The 16576-nt window shown below is 48.8% G+C and overlaps 1 protein-coding gene across 2 annotated transcripts in view; it reads right to left on the reverse strand.

Annotated features, from left to right (window-relative positions):
• RGS12 (regulator of G protein signaling 12) overlaps positions 1 to 16576 on the reverse strand; it is a 174295-nt gene that overhangs the window by 31046 nt on the left and 126673 nt on the right. For both annotated transcript variants that reach the window (XM_084625993.1, XM_084625992.1), the window contains 2 exons: positions 4551 to 4730; positions 1788 to 1941 (listed from right to left, as the gene is read on the reverse strand). In XM_084625993.1, coding sequence (XP_084482119.1) covers positions 1788 to 1941; positions 4551 to 4730 — 334 coding nt within the window. The remainder of the gene's footprint in view (positions 1 to 1787; positions 1942 to 4550; positions 4731 to 16576) is intronic.

Here is a 16576-nt window from a genome sequence, read left to right on the forward strand (position 1 = left end):
AAACAGCAGTAAATACAATGCCTTAGAGCAGCTGACTGCTGCAGTGAATTTCAGAATTTGTAGTTTTGTTTTTGCAATTTTTTTTAAAACTGTTTGCCTGTTAATTGTTTTGTGCAAGCCTCTGCAGTTGCCAAAATGTGGTGCTCTTTCATTGCAATGAACTACAGAGATGCAAATACTTTCACTAATAGAAATTACTTCAAACACAGTGCAATTAGCCCAGACCTCATTTATCTAAAAATAGTTTAGTGTTGCCATCATACAAGAGCTGCAATTTTCTCAACAAAAGCTACTGACTGACTAGCAGTTGAATGAACAGGCTACACAACCCAGTCTCTGCCAATTAGATTGTGTTTTAGTAACATTCTGTGCCTGTGGAATTCATTCTCCCTCCTTAAATTGTTCCTCTATGCCTCCTTCAGGGATTTTGTTTTGTTTTTTTATAGGGAGAAGTAATTTCCCTATCTGTAAACTAGGTTTCTACAACAAAGCACTCACCACTTTGACTGAGTGAGGGTTTCCTTCTGCAGTTCCAACTTACTAGACAGAGTGAAAAATCAATGGCTTGCAAAATTTTCTTTTCTCAGCTACACTCCTAGTAGAGGCTGGTTTCTGTGATTTCTTCAGCTGGATTGTTCCTTAGCTTTTTAACACACTTACAATAAAACTCAGGTAACAGACCTATAGAGTAAATCCCTTCTAAGAAAACATTTCTTCCTATGGAAACTGAAAGCCCATATTTTAAAATAAGGGTCTGAGAGGAACATCCCAATCATTTGTGAGAGGATGTGGGAACTTGTGCACTGTGACCATGGTGCCTACAAAACACAATGCACTAACTTTCTGATGAACTATCCTGACTTGGGGGAAAGGGAACTGGAATATTTTGGTTTTTTTACTCCATGTCTCTGCTTTGTTTTATCTTCTAAAAGTTACTTTGTCCCTGCAAGATGAATTGCTTGAACCTGTACAACCATGCTGTAGGACTGCAGTAGGGGGGCTCCTTTGAAGAACTACTCACCCCAGACAGAGAAGTGCTGGAGAGAAAGGGGCAGCCAGAAACTGGCTCAGAGATTGCATGTGACATGTCACCTGCTGTGAATGGGAGGCAACAGTTTCAGTTCCTAATGTTACCAGCCTGGTTGAAGTGGGTGGACTCACCAATCTAACCCCAAGGTAAAGTGGAGCTAAAGTCTCCTAGTCTGCCACAGACCTGCTTGTAAGGGGCCAATCTGTCTGCCCTGAGATGGGAGACAGACTCTGTAACTCTGGATCTACAGTAGTTGGTCGTGAAGGGAAGCAAAAGGAGCACCACAATTGCAGCACCATGAACTTCAGCTGAAGGAACTTGGGCATAGCCACACCTATGGCTTTATTTCCATATCTAGCTGTTTGGCCTTCATGGAGGAGTCAAGGTAGGATATGAATGTAAGAGAGGGTGAGAGTCAACTTACAGTGAGAGTGCAGCTGGGTGGACAGAAAAAAACCTCTTGGAAATTGGTGAAAGCACATTTAAACAGCTGAGGGAAATCCCATTGGTCCAGAACATCAAAATAATATTACCAATTTCTCATTCCCCAGCCTTTTGTCTACAGACCTCCAGGACTGTTCCTGGCTATTGTGGTGCAGGACATCACCATTTCCCTCTGTCACAGCTCAGCAGATCATTAAAAATCTCGGGTCATGTGTAGTAATGAGGTGTAGATTCCTTGCTGAGTGTTAACAGTGGGAGCAATTCTGTCTGTTGCTAAAGCAATCTTGCAACAAAGCAGGACTTGGAAACTCACCATTTTGGTAGTCATCATTTTCCCTTTTTTTCTGCGATCTACCCACACTCTTACTTCTTGACCAGGAGAAAAATGTCCCTTTTTTTTTTCTCTCAGCATCTTCCTCTCCAGATTCTTCATTTAAGGACCTTCCTGACTTTGATTTTCCAATTAACTACCATCAAAACACAGATAAAACATTAGCTGGGGCACTCCTGCAAATATATTGTCTAAAGCATGGATTCTCAAACTCTCCCAAAGTGGACTATATCTTAAGAGAGAGAGGCTGGTTGATTGTCTTTTTGCCTTCTCATTATTATGTACGCCAGTTCCCCTGAGTCTGGTAATCAAATAACATGCCAGCACAACAACAAAAACTGCTCATATGGAAAAGTAATATTGGAAAAAAGTGACACAGCTGGAAACAAAAAGAAATACCAGAATAATGTGACTAATCAGCTCTCCACAGATTACTGGCAGTCTACGGACTACAGCTAGAGAACTAATGGTTTAGCAGGGTTATTGGATTTCCATTTACTTGGTTTTAAAAAAAAATATAGAATTTCGTATACTGTGTAGCAATCTACCTAGGCTTGAAATATAAATTAAAATTAAATACAGGTATCTGATAATGTCTTCCTTAACTAGCACTTACTTACGTATAACAAATAATAGTCAATGATGAAAAGTATTAATGCAGATATATTTTTAATAATGTTATGCCCACATTTTCTTTTAATGAGCATTTATCTTTTTCACATTAAAATATTTTTTAAATGCTGAATTAAAGAAACAACAACCTCTACCCATAAAATAGTGGATGTCCCAAAAATACAGTGGCTGACATAAAAAAAACAAAGAGTTAAAAATTACCTTTACAGCTAAATAATGAATACTGTGGTAACATTATCTAGTTGCAAAGGTAAAACTCTCACATTTTAAAATGGTGATCAATGACTGTGGAAATAAGAATGAGCAAAGTTCTGATTCCTATGAAAGTATTAAAAAATTTTAAAGCTTCCAAATCTTTTGGAGTTTTTTTTAATTTTTATTTACCTAGACAAATTTTATAATAAAAAATGTTTAAACAACATGAAGAATTTGGCTGAAAACAGGCCAGGAAATTCAAAGAGTAAACTCATCAGTTACCAGCACAGACATCCAGTCACTGCCAGGAATTCTGGCTTTCCAGGTAGGACTTTTTATTATTAATTAATTAATTATTATATCATGTGGGATGAAGGTGTGAATTATTTCTTCTGAAAGATACCAGATTAATTCAAGTCCTCTTTTTCCATGGAATAGTTGCATCAGAAAAGCAAACTTCCCACATTGCCCTAACCAACATGCCTAAATCATATTCTACAGCAATAACCTTTTCACTTTGAAGGTCAAATATATTATTTCAAAAATCAAAGGGCAACAGTCAAGATTTGGGACAAATTCTCTGCTTCTCTGCTCAAAGGCAGCACAAAGAAAGCAGAAACCACCTACAAGTCTCCAGCTGGGGATTCCACAGGTATAAGGGAATCCCAAACAGGCAAGAGACCTGGTGTAGTCAACTTTTATATGTATCGTCCCACAACTCCTGGTGCAGAAGGATGTGACAGGCATAGGGAGAAGTGGGTGGAGCATGCTGGCTATCCCGCTAGCATGCTACCTTAGGAGACCATTGTCAGTTGATGCAAGTTAGAGCAACTCTAGAATATTCTCCAACCTGTGTTGGAGCAGCGAATCCGGAAGCTGTAATTGGATTTTGGTTATCACCTTCTCGTCCCCTTCATCTCTCTAGGGTTGTGTGGTGGAAGAGGATGTCTTTTGCTACCTGCTCTCTGATGCTCAGGTAGAGACAATCAAGTGCTTTTATCATGCATTCCTTAGGGCTCCCACAACCTGTCAGGGGAACAGATAATGGAGCAGCCAAAGCTCCCTCCTCTCTCCCCTTCAATGTACCAGGTGGCCAACCCGTGACGTTGTGATTATCAACTGTAGAGAACTGCTGCTCAGTGTCCCCTACTTCCTTCCTGTAGCAACAGGGCCGATTCAATCATTTCAGTTTAAAAATCTCAGAACATGGCTCATAGGTAGTTTTCAATTCATATATATCATCAGATACAAGCTTTCTTAACACAATCACCCTTAAGGATCAGAAGCTGGATACTACTCTAGTAAAGGGATAAATTCTAAGGATGAAAGGGAAGTTCATTTTCCATCATTATTTAACCCTTGACCTCTCTGCTGGATGGACAGCAAGGATGATATTTTGAGACAGTAGCAGTGGTGGGTGTTGTGACGTAGGCAATTGTCCACTGGGAACTTGACTGAAATTACCAACTCACTCCACCTAGGTCATTGAAAGCACCCCTCAATTGTACTAGTATTCACTACTAACCCTGGCTGAATTGTAACTGGCTACCTGCGGTTGAAAATACCAAAACTTAGTTTCCTAGCAATTGTGGACTTCAATCAAAATCAACTTCTGAATTAGCGCATGAAGTATAATTACCTCATTTCATTAGCTGTAGAACAAAATGCATTTATTTAGGCAATACATAAGGGAGTTAGTAACTTCTGTTATAACGGACAAAAACCTATCCACAAATAAAACAATTTGTACATTAAGACTTGGCAACTAGATACTTTGTCAGCGCTAGTAAATATGAAAACTCATTAGCTTCTATACATTCTTGTTGATCTTCCAACAAGTTTGGGGAGTGGGAGGAGAAGTTCAGCTACAGATAAGAACTTAGTTTTCAGAAAAGTAACAATTTAATCAAAAGTTACCTTTTTTGGTGTTGAGATATGGGACCGCTCTGAGCTGATACTGTGTTTAGATGTAGGGCTGCTGGGAACACGCTGTGGATCAGGAATAGGGCGACCTTCTACTTCAGCCAGAATGCATTCTTGGTAAAGCGGGGATTTCAGAAAGCGAGTATAGCTATCAAACTTCATCAGATTAAAAATCTGAAATGTAAATGCAGTGGGATAATGGTTATACAAGATTAAATCTCATATGAAGAATGCAGGCCTATTTTTCAAGAATTACGTTCTTAAAACTCAGAGCATTAATGTGAAGACATAACAGGCTTGCTTTTGTTGAAGTCAGTGGGAGTTGTGCACCAATTTCAAATGAAATAGAACTGAGTCCTAGTCTCTTAGCATAAGGCTTTATTTTTACATAAGGTCCAAGAATGGTCAAAATGAAAACCAATGTAGATTAAAAAAAAGGTTACTTACCTTTCGTAATTGTTCTTCAAGATGTGTTGCTCATGTCCATTCCATTCTAGGTGTGCATGCATTCCATTCTACATGTGCGGCTGTTGGAGATTTTTGCCTTAGCGGTATCCGTAGGGTCAGCTGTGGCGCACTCTAAAGTGCTGCGCTCATGTGTCAGTATATTAGGCACTGCCGGCCTTAAGCCCTTTCAGTTCCTTCTTGCCGGAAACTCCAACACAGGGGCAGGAGGGCGGGTAATGAAATGGACATGAGCAACACATCTCGAAGAACAACAGTTATGAAAGGTAGGTAACTGTTTTTTCTTCTTCTAGTGCTTGCTCATGTCGATCACATTCTAGGTGATTCACAAGCAGTATCCCTGGAGGTGGGCTCAGAGTTCATGGTTGTGCGGCTTGCAACACTGCTCTACCAAAGCTAACATTGTCTCAGGCTTGCTGGGTAAGCGCATAAACATGTGGACAGATGACCAGATAGTGGCCCAGCAGATATCCTGAATTGACACCTGGACCAGGAAGGCTGCCGATGAAGCCTGCGCCCTAGTCAAGTGGCCAATCACTGTCGCCGGGAGAGGCACCTTCACCAGATCATAGCAGTAACAGATGCAGGCCGTGATCCAGGATAAAATCCTGTGAGCAGACGCTGTGCAACGTTTCATCCTGTCCACCACTGCAACAAACAACTGTGTTGACTTGCGAAATGGCTTAGTCCTGTCAATGAAGTAAGCGCTCTGATCTCAGAGACCATATGGGCAGACGTTATTGTGACCAGGAAAGAAACTTTCCAGGAGAGGAGGAGAAGGGAGCAGGAAGCTAGAGGCTCAAAGGGAGGACCCATGAGCCGTGACAGCATGAGGTTCAGGTCCCAGGGTGGGATGGGATCCCCGATGTGCAGGTAGTGACACTCCAGACCTTTCAAAACCCAGTTTGTCATGTCATGACCGAAGACCAACCTGCCCTGGAGCAGAGGATGGAAGGCCGAAATAGAGGCCAAGTGGACTTTGATTGATGACAAGGACAACCGTTGGAGCTTGAGATGCAGAAGATGGTTCAGGATCGCCTGCAGAGAAGCCTGCTCAGCCCGGATACTCCGGTCCGAGGTCCAGCACATAAACCTCTTCCACTTGGCCAGGTAAGTCACTCTGGTCAAGGGCTTTCTGCTACCCAACAAGATCTGTTGGACATGGGCTGAGCATTCCTCCTCATTCAGCCATGCCGTAGCCATGCTGTCAAGTGCAACACCGCCAGATTTGGGTGAAGAAGACTGCTGTGGGTCTGGGACAGCAGGTCCGGCCAGAGGAGTAGCTGCAGCAGGGTGGCTACTGAAAGATCCAGCAGCATGCCGGACCAGTGCTGTCAAGGCCACGTGGGGGCTATCACAATAACCTTCACCCTATCCTCTTTGATCTTCGCAAGGATTCTCTGGGTCAACAGCACTGGCTGGAAGGGGCCCCAACCATGGGAGCAGAAAAGCATCTGACAAGTAGCCCATGTCCATCCCCCGGATCAAACAGAACACGTGACATTTTCTGACCTGATGGGATGCAAACAAGTCCACCTGGGGAGTCCCCTACCTCCAGAAGATCATACTGACTGCCTCCGAATGGAACAACCACTCATGGTGAGACAAGAAGGTCCTACTGAGGTGATCTGCTAACACGTTCCTGGTCCCAGGCAGATGCATGGCTACCAGATGAATAGCATGCTGCACACAGAAGTCCCAAAAGTGGAGAGCTTCTTGGCAAAGGGCTGACCATCTGGCTCCGCCCTGCCTGTTGATGTAATACATCGCAGCGGTATTGTACGTTAGGACCTGCATTACTTTGTTCCTCAAGTGAGACAAGAAAGCCTGGCAGGCCAGGCAAACCGCTTTGAGCTCTCTGACGTTGATATGGAGGGCCAGATTCGTTCCATAGCCAGCAACCTTGCGTGCTGAGATCGCCCAGTGGGCTCTCCAGCCCAGGTCCAAAGCATCAGAGATCAGGGTCAGCGACAACAATGGGGCCGTGAAGGGAACTCCTTCCAGCACCGACCCGGAGTCCAACCACCAATCCAGGCACAACCAGATGTGATCCAGCACCCTGACTACCCAGTCTAGGTTGTGTCTGTTGGGTATATAGATCAACGCCAGCCACACTTGCACAGGCGGAGATGGAGCCAGGCATGACAGATCATGTATGTACATGTGGCCATGTGGCCCAACAACCAAAGGCAGGTGTGAGTAGTCGTGACTGGGTGGTTCTTCACATGGGAGATCAGGTCCGAGACGGCCTGAAAACACGCCTCCGGAAGGAAGGCTCTGGCTCGTGTGGAGAACTCTATTCATTGGACCAGCCTTAATGTGGATTTTTTCTCGTTTGTCAACAGGCCCAGGTTGTGACAGGTGGAACACACCAGACTGATGCTCCTCTACACTTGTTCCTGAGACCAGCTCTTGATGAGCCAATCATCAAGATATGGAAAGACCTGGACCCCTCAATGCCTCAGGTAAGTGGCCACTGGTGCCATACATTTTGTGAACACCCTTGGCGCCGATGAGAGGCCAAAGGGCAGAGCCGTGAATTGGAAATGGCGTCCACCCACTACGGAGGAAACGTCTGTGATCTTGGAATATGGAAATAAGTGTCCTTCAAGTCAAGGGTGGCGTACCAGTCTCCTGGATCCAGGGAGGGGATGATGGAGGCCAGGGAGACCATGTGAAACTTCTACTTCTTGAGGCATTGCAGGTCCAGAATGAGTCTCAGGCCCACTTTTGCTTTCAGGATTAGGAAGTAGAAGGAGTAGAATCCTTTTCCTTTCATGTCCCGAGGGACCTCCTCTACTGCCCCCAAGTGCAGGAGGTTAGCCCCGAGATACCATCACCAGCATCCAGTGGTCCGAGGTGACCCGAGACCAGGCCAAATGGTAGGGATGAAGATGGTCGAGGAAAGAACAACGTGGATCCGGGGAGCTGACTGGGGTGTCACTCTCGAGCGCACCTTCAAAGTGAATGCTTCTGGCCCCTGGGATGCTTTGCCAGGCCGGGCTGCGGGGATGAGCAGGAGGAGGAAGGGCAGTGACTAAAGCTCGTGTCTCTATCCCTTCTCCTCACAGACTTCTGTCGAGGCTGCCAAGGCCTTGGTGGTGGCGGCCGGAATTTCTTCCTCGCTGATTGTGGTATATGCAGACCCAGGGAACGAAGGGTGGCCCGAGTGTACTTTAGGCCATGCAGCTGTGCATCTGTCTGCTCTGCGAAGAGACCATTCCCATCAAATGGGAAATCTTGAATTGAGGCCTGCATTTCTTGGGACAGGCTAGTGGTCTGAAGCCAGGAACCGCACCTCATGACCACCCCAGCTCCGAGCCAGCTGTGTCCCACACCATTTGAAGGAAGTACTACTGCAGTACCCTCCTCCACCATGGCGCCAAACTCCTGGGCCAAGTCCTGGGGCAGGGACTCCTTGAACTTACGGAGGGAGTCCCATAAGTTAAAATCATATCTGCCCAAAAAACCTGGTGGTTCACCATCCAGAACTGAAGGCTGGCTGTTGTATAAATTTTCCTCCCAAAATGGTCCAGCCTCTTGGCCTCTTTATTTTTGGGGGTTGAACTGCTGTGTTTTGCTTGTCCTTTTCGTTGGCCAGAGAGACGACCAGCTAGCCTGGAGCCATGTACTCGAACCCCTTGGCTGGGATGAAGTACTTTTTCTCAGCCCTCTTGGAGGTGGGAGGGATGGACAATGGGGTTTGTCAGAAGGCCATGGCAATTTTCAAGACCCCATCATGCACTGGTAGTGCAACACGAGCAGGGGTAGACGCCAAAAGAACATTGAATGGGGTGTCTACATGCTCAGCCATTTCCCCTACCTCTAGGCCCAAGTTCTCGGCCACCCATCAAAGCAGAGCCAGGTGCTCTTTAAAATCATCCGGCGGGCCCAGCACCGCCTCATCCAGGGATGAGGAAGACTGTACTGCCCGAGAGAGGCCCCAGGGCATCATCACATGCGGAGGAAGGGGGTTTTGGGGCGGACACTCGCTCCTCTACCACGACCTACGAGTGCTGTCAACTGTTGCTCCGAGGTGGTGGCTGATGAATGGTACAAAGAGGGCATCAGCATCACAGGCATGCTCCACGCACTCCAGTAGGGCCACTGCGTTGGCCACTGGTCTTGTTGCCAAGGCAGCATTGCAGAGGTTGACAAACCCTCAGATGCTCAATTGCACTGGTGATGCCTCAGCGAGGGGAAGAGGAGTGAGTGCCCATCCTGAAACCCCCTTCCTTCATGGGGGATGATGCCGGCGGTACAGTCATCCTCATCCCTGGACAAGGCGGTGCCTGAATCTGTCGGCTAACCGTCGCCACTGGAGACCAGCACTTCAAATAGGAGGACCAGTACCACAATGGAGATCGTTCCCACAGCGTGGTGGATGGTGTTCTGCACCGAGAAGACTACCGGCAGGAAGATGAACAGTTCCAGCAATATGGTAACCAGCACCTCCCCCTAGGTGACCCACATTGAGAGGGTGGAGACCGTGATTGCGGTACTGGTGATTTGGGGTGAGCCGCAGAGGACCTGGGCTGCGAAGCCAGAGATCCGTGGCATGGAGCTGGAGAGTACTGCCTTGGCTCTGAGGATCGGTGGCACTCAACTGCCCTCTGGGTGGTCCTGATGACTAGCTTGCTCTCATAGGGAGCCTTTGCCACTTCCTGTGGCACATGAGGTGCCGCAGAGCTGGTAGAGGCCTCTGCTCTCTAAGCACAGGGAAAGCCTGGGAAGGCATCAGTCCCGCCACAAGTCTGGGTCTCCTATTGCTCCCAGGAGTCAGTGGTGGATCCCTTGTGGCGGCAGGGGCCCCGATTGGGGAGACACATCCATGTGGCTTTGGTGTGGGCAGGCAGCCTGAACTGGGTCCTTTGCCCTATACCCAATGGCCTTTCTTGCCGGGTGCCAGGGAGCCCTGCTTCTTGGCCTTCTTTTTGGGCACCGGTGACAGAGTGTGGTGCCGGGTGGAGCTCAGTGTCGGGGGTGTGCTACGCACCCAGGCCGAGGTACTACGGGTAGAGTCCGGCCAGGAAGGTTCGGAAGCTAGGTGGCGAGCAGCCTCCATGAGGAGGGTCCTCAGATGGATATCGCACTTTTTCTGGGTCCTCGGTCAAAAGTTTTTGCAAATGCAACACTCGTCCTTCACATGCGACTCCCCCAGGTACTTCAGGCAGCTGCTGTGGGGTCACTAACAGGCAAAGGCCTGTTGCAGTCCACGCAGGGCTTAAACCCCAGAGACCGGGGCATGCCCCGCCTGGGGCCAAGTCCGCATTGGGACTCTAACTTTTAACTACACTTAACAACTACATTACACTAACTATTATGAACAAACTATTTACAAGGCCCTAAGGCTCACAGTCAGACGAGACAAAAAATGCTAGCCCTTGCTAGGCAAGGAAAAGGCGCTCTGACTAACCACCACAGGCAGTAAGAAAGAACTGAGAGGGCATAGGGCCGACATCACCTAATATACCGATGCCTGAGCGCGGCACTCAAGAGGGTGCTATAGCTGACCCTAGAGATACCACTGGGGAAAAATCTCCGATGACCGCACATGTGGGTGTGTGCACACTTAGAATGGAATCAACATGAGCAAGCACTCGAAGAAGAATCAATGTTTTTTAACATATACAAAAATAATTTAATTAAATCAGATTTTTTAAGTAAATTAAAAACATGTTTCTTTTTAAAATTCTATTTTAAAATTAAATTTGAAATTATGAGAACCTACAAAGCCTAAACTTACTCTAATATATTAAAATCATTTACATCATTTTAGAAAAATTAAGCAGTATATATTTACTGCCAAAGTCTTAAAGAAAGTTGAACCACTTGAATTGATGCACGGCAGCCAGAAAACTTTTACCCTACCAGCATCCGTCAGGTCAGCCTGGGTGCCTCCTGGAGTTGCGCCTTCATGGCGCTCAATATAGAGCTCTGCCGACTCACCCCCCCCTCAGTTCCTTCTTGCGGGCTACTCTGACAGAGGGATAGGAGAGTGGGTATTGGAAAGGACATGAAGAACGCATCTCAAAGAACAGATATGAGAAGGAGAATAACCGTTTTTCTTCTTCAAGTGTTGTTCATGTCAATTCCAATCAGATGACTCACAAGCCCAAGCTCAGGAGAGGGAGTCGGAGTCATCCACTGATTGGAGCACCACTCTTCCAAAGGCAACATCATCTCTGGCCTGCTGGGTGATTGCGTAGTGCGTGGTGAAAGTTTGTATGGAGAACCACACCGCTGCTCTGCAGATTTCCAGGGTGCGAACACCGTTAAAGAGGCCTGAGTCCTGGTGGAGTGCGCAGTGATCAGGGGAGCAGGCACCTACCAGGTTGTAGCACTCACGGATGCAAGATGTGATCCATGACAAAATCCATTGAGAAGAGTCAAGAAGACCTTTCATTCTGTCTGCCACTACCACAAATAACCAGATGGACTTTTGGAATGGCTTCATTCTCTCAATGTAGAAGGCTAGTGCTCTGTGGACATCCAATGAGCGAAGCCTCTGCTCCCTGACACTTGAGTGTGGCATAGGATAGAACACTGGGAGGAAGATGTCCTGGCTAATGTGAAACTGGGAGGCAACCTTTGGGAGGAAAGCTGGGTGAGGCCTGAGCTGATCCTTGTCCTTATAGAACACAGTGTTAGGAGGTTCTGATGTTAAGGCCTTGAGCTCAGACACCCTCCTGGCTGAGGTTATCACTACCAGAAACACCACCTTGTATGAGAGTTAGAGTAGGGAGCATGTTGCCAAAAGTTCAAAGGGCAGACCCATGAGTCTGGAAAGGACTAGATTGAAGTCCCAAACTGGTACAGGCTGTCGGACATGTGGGTATAGCCTGTCGAGACCTTTAAGGAAACAGCTGACCATAGGATTAGCAAAGCCCAAGCGGACCTCTGCGCCTGGGTGGAAGGCAGAGATGGTGGCCAAGTGAACCCTTATTGACGACATGGACAGCCCCTGCTGCTTGAGATGGAGAGGACAGTCCAGTATAAGTGGTACAGAGGCGAGCATTGGGGACCAACGGTGCTGCATCGACCAGATTGAAAATCTCTTCCACTTGGCGAGGTATGTGACCCTCGTGGAAGGTTTCCTACTGCCAAGGAGGACTTGTCTAACCAGATCTGAGCAGGAGAGCTCCATTGGGTTCAGCCATGGAGCTTCCACACCATGAGGTGTAGCGACTTGAGGTTCGGGTGTTGGAGACAGCCGTGATCCTGCATTAGTAAGTCCAGGAAGAACAGCAAGGTGACTGGGGCTTCCATGGACATTTCCAGGAGTAATGTGTACAAGTGCTGACGGGGCCAGGCTGGAGCTATCAATATGACTGAGGCTTGCTCCCTCCGTACCTTGAGGAGCACCTTGTGGATGAGAGGGATAGGTGGAAATGCATATAGGAGATGGCCTCCCCATGGGAGGAGGAACATGTCTGCGATGGAGCCCAGGCTGTGACTCAGGAAGGAGCAAAACTGCTGGCACTTCCTGTTGCGTTGTGTGGAAAACCACCCTGATGGAAGATTGAGTTCACAACATCCAGGCAAAGGGACCACTCTTGGCTGTGGAATGATCTGCTGAGATAGTCCACCAACTCATTCTGTACTCCAGGGAAGTATGATGCTTGCAGATGTATTGAATGCTCTACACAGAAGTCCCACAGCATGAGGGGAGAGGAACATGCATCCCCGTTTGTTGATATAAAACATTGCCATGGTGATGTCTGTCATAACTTATACACATCTCCCTGTCAAGTGGGCTCAGAAAGTCTGGCAGGCCAGGTGCACGGCTCTCAGCATTCTGACATAGATATGGAGAGCGAGTTCTGCCTGCGATCACAGGCCTTCTGTTCTGAGTTCTCCCAAATGTGCTCCTCAGCCCAAGGCTGACACTTCCATCACTAGCGAGAGAGACGGCTGAGGGCTGTTGAAGGAGACCACTGCACATACTACCTGTGGGTCAAGCCACCACACGAGGGAGCTGAGTATTGGGCGAGGCAGGGTTACGTCTTGTCCAAACTGTCCCGGACTGGCCAACACACTAACACTAGCCACGACTGAGAAGGTCAAAGTCTGAGTCTGGCATGCTGTACTATTTAGGTACAAGTCACCATGTGTCCCTGTAGTTTCAGGCAATTCCTTGCTGTGGTGGTGGGGAACTGCCTGAGACCTTGCCGAGGGACCGAAACCTTGCTTCTGGGAGGTATGCCCTGGCCTGTGTCGAATCCAGTACTGCCCCTATAAACTCCATCCTCTGAACCGGGGACAGCGTTGATTTCCCTTCATTCAGAAGGAGGCCCAGTTCATCGAACATCATTCTTATGAAGTTGACTTGTGCCTCCACTTGAGACCTGGAGCAGCCCTTGATGAGCAGGAACGCAGCCACGACTACCATTTACTTAGTGAACACTTGAGGTGGTGCTGATAGGCTGAATAGGAGGACTGTGAACTGGTAGTGGGTGGTGTTCACCACAAACTTAAGGGACAGAATTATTGCTATGTGAAAGTACACATCTTCAAGTCGAGGGCAGCATACCAGTCTCTTGGATCCAATGAAGGGATGATGGAGGCCAAAGAGACCATGCAAAACTTGAGCATCTTCATGAACTTGTTGAGTTCTCAGAGATCTAGGATGGGCCTGAGCCCACCTTTGGCATTCGGTAGTAGGAAGTATCGGGAATAGAAACCCTTGCCCTTCTGCTCCTGAGGAACCTCTTCCATTGCCCCTAACGAAAGGAGTGAGTGCACCTCCTATATAAGGAGTTGCTCATGAGAGGGGTCCCTGAAGAAGGACGGGGAAGGGTGGTGCAAGGGTGGGAGTGCACAGAATTGGATGGAATATCTGCTCTCTACCGTGCGGAGTACCCAGCAGTCTGAACTGATACGGGGCAATGCACGGTAGAAAGGGGATAGTCGGGACGAAAAGGTAAGACAGGGTAGATCCAGTTTTTGTCCTGGGGCGCTGTCCTCGACCGCACCCTCAAATGGCTGTTCTGGAGCTGGAAGGTGGTTTGGGCTGGCCAGAGCTCTGCCCCGAGGACAGGTGCAGCCTTTTTTGCTGCTCCTATGCCTCCTCTGAGGAGCATCCAGCCGATTCTGCAGTTGGTAGAACTGCGAGGGAGGCTGCAGCCGGAAGTGCCTGCGCTGAGTTGCGGGAGTATGGAGGCCCAAGGACTTGAGGGTGGCCCTGGAGTCCTTTAAACTGTGGAGTCTTATCTGTTTTCTTGGAAAAGAGGGCCGAACCCTCAAAGGGGGGGTCGTCAATGGTCTGTTGGACCTCGTAGGGAAGACCCGAGACCTGCAACCAGGAACTCCTCCTCATTGCCACCCCTGTGGCCATTGCGCAGGAGGCAGCATCTGCCCCATCCAACACTGCCTGTAGGGAAGCTCGTGCAATTAGTTTCCCTTCTTCCACCAGAGCAGAGAATTCCACACTGGAGTTGTGCAGCAGCAGCTCTGCAAATTTGGCCATCATGCCGCACGTGTTATACAAGTATCTGCTCACGATGGCCTGCTGGTTCGATACGAAAAGCTGCAACCCCCCAGTGGAGTAGATCTTCCTTCCAAACAGATCTAGTTTTTTTTAGCACCCCTATTTTTAGGGGAGGGCCCCTGGTGGTCCTGGTGCTCATGCTGATTAGCTGCATCGACCACCAGGAAATCAGGGGGTGGGTGGGTATTTAAGTGTTCATATCCTCTTGAGGAAACAAAGTACTGCCTTTCATTTCTCTTGGGGAAAAAGAGGCTAGGGTCTGCCACAAGGTCTTTGTGGTCTCAGTGGTAGTCTTAATTAACAGCAAGACAATATGGGCGGGGCTGAAGAGGGTGAGGATATCTACCATGGGGTCAGCATCCTCTCCTCCTCTGCCTGGATCCCCAGGTTCTGGGCCTCCTGTCACAGCAGCTGCTGTAGGACCCTGTTGTCTTCCAAGGCTAGAGCCGTCAATGTCCCTGCCACAGTCTCATCTGGGGAGAATGAGGAGGAAAGCACTGGCAACGGGCCCTGCTCACTCCCCTCAGTGCCCAGGGGGTCACGTGGCACCCAGTATTGCTGCAATGCCATGTCAGCAGCATGCGGTGCCGGGGTCGCTGAGATCATCGGTGCCAATGTAGTCGGTGCCGAAGTCACTGATGCCAGCGGTGTCGGCACCGCAGGCAAAGGGAGGGGCGTCGGTGCTGCCGATGCCTGCGGTGGGACGAAGGAAGCCAATATTACCAATGCAGATCTGGACCTCGACCCCTAGTTCTGTCCTTGGCCTTGATGATATGCCCAGGGCATCCAGAGGGGCCACCGAGGTGGGGGTTGCCACTGAGGTGGCCACAGTGCCGGAAAGGGCTGGAGGTCACGCCGGGACCTTCTGTTCCTGGTCCTATCGGAGCAGTAGGATTCTGCCTCCGACTCCGAGGTCTCCGAGAAGGAGGACCACAGAGGAGCAATGCTCCACGGTGCCGGTGAGTGGTGCCGGGAACGGGGGGGACCTGTGTGGCTCCCCCACGTGGGTGGACCATGCCTGGGAAAGGTGTGCTGGAGATGGAGATTGGTGTGCCGGAGATGGAGATTGGTGTGCCATCATTGCCGGCTTACTCCTTGATGGGATCGGGCGATCACCGGCGACTTGTCCCTCCTCTGTTGGGAGGACGGCGCCGTGAGGCACATAAGGTCCTGAGTTGCCTTGAATGCCTCTGACATAGAGGGGAGCTGGAGCTCTCCACCATGTCAGTTCAGAGAGCAGCGAGGGTTCAGACTCAACTGGACCCCTGGGAGGGGACGTGGCTCGGTTTGAGTCACCCTGCCACAGGCTCCTTGGGTTTGGAAGGGGAGAGCAACCCCTCTCTGGCCTTTTCTTTTTCTTGGGCACCAGGGACTGAGACTGGTGCCTCACAGAAGTTTGTCTATGGGCAGAGCCGTGGCGGTGCTGCGACTCCTCGTGGCCCTTTCACGGCAAAGGCTTACGCATCGTCAGTGCTGGGTGTGGGTTCTGCTGACCCCGGGTCAGATTGTGTCCAGAGTGCAGCCTCCATGAGAAGGATCTTGAGCCTTTGCTCCCGGTCTTTTAAGGTCCTAGGGCAAAATCCTTTGCAAATTCTGCACCTCTCCTTCTGGTGGCTCTTAAGCATAAATTTTCCACAGTCCCCGCAAAGTTTGAACCCTGGGGACCGAGGCATACCCCGGTGCCGGGGGAGCGTTGGTGTGTGTGTGTGGGGGGGGCACTAGACCCCCAAAAGGAAATTTATGTCCTAACTACTAATACTAAATTAACACTAGTAAACAACTGAGAACTAACTATTAACACTAAAAGTGCACACTGCCCAAATGCATTTGCAAAGCAAGAGCAACAGTTTGTTCCAGCTAGCCATCACCGGCGGTAAGAAGGAACTGAGGGGGTGGCCGGTCGGCAGGGCTCTATATTGAATGCCATGAAGGTGCGACTCCAGCGGGAGCCCAGGCCGACTGAACAGATGCTGCTAAGGGAAGTTTTCTGGCTGCCGTACACACACGCACACACACCTGATTGGAATTGACATGAACAACCACTTGAAGAAGAAGGGGAAATTGC

Source organism: Lepidochelys olivacea (genome assembly GCF_965140295.1).
Source record: "Lepidochelys olivacea isolate rLepOli2 genome assembly, chromosome: 4".
NCBI classification, from domain to species: domain Eukaryota; kingdom Metazoa; phylum Chordata; order Testudines; family Cheloniidae; genus Lepidochelys; species Lepidochelys olivacea.